The sequence below is a fragment of the Antrostomus carolinensis genome, unplaced genomic scaffold (assembly GCF_000700745.2).
Source record: "Antrostomus carolinensis isolate BGI_N321 unplaced genomic scaffold, ASM70074v2 scaffold19889, whole genome shotgun sequence".
Taxonomy (NCBI): domain Eukaryota; kingdom Metazoa; phylum Chordata; class Aves; order Caprimulgiformes; family Caprimulgidae; genus Antrostomus; species Antrostomus carolinensis.
Window position 1 is genome coordinate 111038 of NW_010338257.1, and position 3838 is coordinate 114875.

The 3838-nt window shown below is 42.3% G+C and overlaps 1 protein-coding gene across 1 annotated transcript in view; it reads left to right on the forward strand.

Moving 5' to 3' along the window:
• The window catches only part of LOC104530768 (multiple epidermal growth factor-like domains protein 6), a gene marked incomplete at its 5' end in the record, with an annotated part of 93553 nt that extends 90019 nt beyond the window's left edge, over window positions 1-3534 (forward strand). Inside the window, 2 exons of the mRNA XM_029086863.1 lie at window positions 1914-2042; window positions 3193-3534. Coding sequence (XP_028942696.1) covers window positions 1914-2042; window positions 3193-3272 — 209 coding nt within the window. The remainder of the gene's footprint in view (window positions 1-1913; window positions 2043-3192) is intronic.
• Between the last annotated feature and the right edge of the window lie 304 nt (window positions 3535-3838).

Below are 3838 nucleotides of genomic sequence, written 5' to 3' on the forward strand. Positions count from 1 at the left end.
CCTCGTTTGCAGCACAGGCACTTGGGCTGTGTCTTTGAGAAATGGTTTGCCCACGAGAGCAGGATTATTTTGTAACAAGGGTATAAAAATAGGTGAGAAAATTCTCCTGTAGAAAAAAAACAGTCCCACCTCTGTACCCTGATGAACTGGTTGTGGGGTTGGGAAGCAGCAGTGGCAGGCCAGATTCTTGAGTGAGACTCTGATTGCAGTTATGGTGGAGTAAATTTAAGGTAATCACTGAAGTTAAATGAATTGCAGTGGTTTAAACAAGTGTAAGAGAAGATTCATGATCCTAACACTGTGGCAAACAAGATAAAAGGAGTGAACATCCATGTGCTGCTGTTGGAGGTTCACACCAGGAACCATAATCCTCCCGAGCCCCCAAACCACAGTGAGGGAATACGATTTCTCCTTTTGTTCTAGGATAGGGCAGGAAATGGCTTTAAACAGCCTGTCATTAATACAAAGTAATTGCTGGGGAGTTTAAGTGCTAGTGCAACCTGCAAAATGAAAATGGAAAATTATTTCCTTCCCTCCCTGCACTGTCCTGTGGTCAGAAACCAAAGCCACCCAGTCTGCAGGCACTAATCTGACGGGGACACCAGCCACCCCCACAGCCAGCATGGCACTGGGCATCCAGAGACCTTTCCAGCAACATTTTAAGTAGAAGTAGAACGCAAGGGGGAAGCTCAGCACCAAAAATGTGAACTGCATTGCAAACTTTAGGAGTCATTTTTATTTTTCTTAAATCAGCGAGTGTAGACCCCGTCCATGAAAAGCTGTTATGGGGCAGGTTTTATTTGCATTTTTATTTTCAATTAGGCTCAGTTCATCTGTGTATAACTGCGAGCAGCTGTGACTGTGCAGCAGCCATAAAGATAAAAGGCCTGATTTTAATTTGAACTCTGGTAAAGCACCCATTAAACAGGCAAAATGTTAATTAAAAAAAAAAAAAAATAGAAAAAAAAAAAGAGAGAGAATATAACAGACTTTTATGGGCGCTCTTTTTCTGTAGTGAATTAACATTGCAGACTTTCAAACAGATGTCTTAAATACACATTGTTATTAACATGAAAATGTGGTATTACATAAATTAAAATCAGGTCCAGAGGTGTTCGGGGAGACCTTTTCTCATAACATTTCCTAATTGAAAAGGCCAAGCTCTGAGCGCACGGGGAGAGTTCTCCCACGTGTTGGGGCTGCAGCTGACGTGGGGCTCAGCAGCACTTTTATTTACCTAATGGTGCCTGTGTGAGAAAGTGAGCGCCTTCATTATTTACAATATTTTCTAGCGAGGTGAGGGAGAGAGGGCTATTGTTTACGGTGTATTTAGCACCCTGCGTTGTGACCTGCTGCTAACTTTTCTTTCATGCTTGTACTCTGCATTAAAAAAAAATTGCAATGAGAATCGATCAGCCTAGGTATGAAATGTATTTGCATTTGGGAGTGAGATATTTTGTGAGTTTAATTTGCCAGGAGGCAGCAGAACTGTGCAAGACATAAGAGTGTATATATAAAATGGATTAATTTTAAATTTCACATTCTTTGAGCGAAGGCTCTTTGCTGGCTCACACGGACAGCCAAACCGTGCAGTGGGGAGGTGCAGGGGATAGTAGTGGATCCAGGATGCTGACAGTAACTTTCCTGAGCAGATCCCAAGATCTTTGCTGTTGGGCTGTCAACCCCTGTTTTTACACCAGTAATGATTTCCATTCTGTGGGAACTTCTTTAGGACAGCTGGGCTACAGTTTGGGCAGACCATGTGGTAGACGAAACTTGAAGACTGCAAGGCTTTCCAAAATGTCATGTTTTAGTGTTAACAGATGTAGGTGTCTAAGTAGCCTCCTGATCCTGGAGAACAAGGAGACTACTAGTGAACATTCACTCTCTTCCAAACACTCCTGTTCTTCCAGACTGCAGATCAGACCGGTACGGCCCCGACTGCTCCCTGCGATGCCAGTGTGCCAGCAAATCCCAGTGCAATCCATACAACGGGAACTGTGTGTGCCCAGCCACGTGGATGGGGCCAACCTGCAAAGAAGGTAACACAAACTGGAGATGTGCAGCCTTTCTTAGTAGAAGAAATCATGCATTGACCACAGTGGTGGTCAGTGGACCATTTGGACAGGAGTATCAACCTACCACGCAAACGTGGTGCTCAGCAGTAGCCACCACAGTTTCTGTGTTGGGTTGTGTGAGGCAGAAGCTCATTTCCATCTCTGGTGAAAAACTCAGAGCCTGATAACATCAGCTTTGCTTGAGAGGGTTGTGTTGGTGTGTGATGTCCTTCTTAGGGTCCAGGTGCCTGATGGCGCAAATGCCAGTGGACTCTGCAAGTGCAAAGATGATACCAACAGCTTTGCTTGAGAGCGTTGTGTTGGTGTATGATGTCCTGCTAAGGGTCCAGGTGCCTGATGGTGCAAATGCCAGTGGACTCTGCAAGTGCAAAGAGTCATTCTAGGTGGTTGTGAGCTCTTGGCCAAGCTGAACTGACTCAGTGCAGTCATTTCCCCTCAGAACAGGCTGTGGAGATCTTGCACAGATCAAGGATTCATGAGACTGCCTCCAGCACAGCTGTACTGGAGATCAATACATTCTTCTATGCCTGACAGTAGGAAATCTTGCCCTGAAATAGTTGATCTCCACAACCTCTGTAAGAGGAATAAGGAGATTTACTTGCTGTACGTGCCATCACGTTTGCTTACTTTCTGTAGAGGTACCAGGTTTTGAAGAGCATGGTGAGGTGTGATAAGCTGGGTAAGTAGATGAAAAATCAGAAAAAAGATTTAGATTGATTTGTGAGCGTGCTAAAGCACTCATCACACAATCATAAAACAGTTTGGGGTTTGGGGTTTTTGTTTGTTTGTTTGTTTAGATAATTTCTCTTCTTAATGAGATCTAGTACTGAGTGAAAGTTTCCTCCCAGTGTAGTCTAATCACAACTTGCTTGGTAGCAATACTGTACTATCCTGCATTTAGTTTAGGAAACACTTTGGGAACCTTGCATTTGAGAGATGTTTGATTGTTTTGCCTGTTCTCTGCCTCTGTGAGGAGGCCAGTGTAACTCAGTCCTCTGCCTTCTTTTGAAGAGTACCATTTGTTGAATTATTTAAGTGTAAATTGTATAATCTAGATAATATTTCAGTATTATGTTATATAGACCTGAAACTGTGTTTCTACTTAATTCTCTAGGTGGCCCTCCAAAGCTTCCTTTTTATGAAGAACAAACTCAAGAAAGAGGGAATATTTTTCCAAGAGCTCTACAACAGTAACATTTGGACTAATAAATGAACTGTTTTATATGCACAGACGGTATTTGAATTTGGATATGAAAACAGCAGTTGAATTCAGCTTGAATTGTACTGAAGTATTCACACTTCTTATGGAAGACTACAGAGGCTATTTAGTAGCTGGATCCTTTTAAAAAGTCGAATCTGTTTCATGTATTTATTCCTAGTCTCTTACCCTTCCATTAATCTGCTCTGGACATTCTTTTTTGATACATAATTAATTGTTTGAAAGTTTGGACATGTGTTTAATAAGACCAGCTCCAAAAAGTATCAGGATAGCAGTATGTAACATATCAACCTGCAGTGAGCCACACCACGTATAAGTGACTTCCTCAACCCACTTGACAACCAGCATGAAGTTTAATGAGTGTTTCACGGATTATGAAGCCAATATGGATTCGCTGCAAAATCACATTGCACAGGAACTAGTGGGATTCACCAGATGAATTCCTCTTTGAATAACATTGTGTGTTCTAGTAAAGCACTCAGTCTAATTTCAAACTTGCAACTGAAGAAGAATCCACCAGAGTCCTCCATAAGTTGTTAAT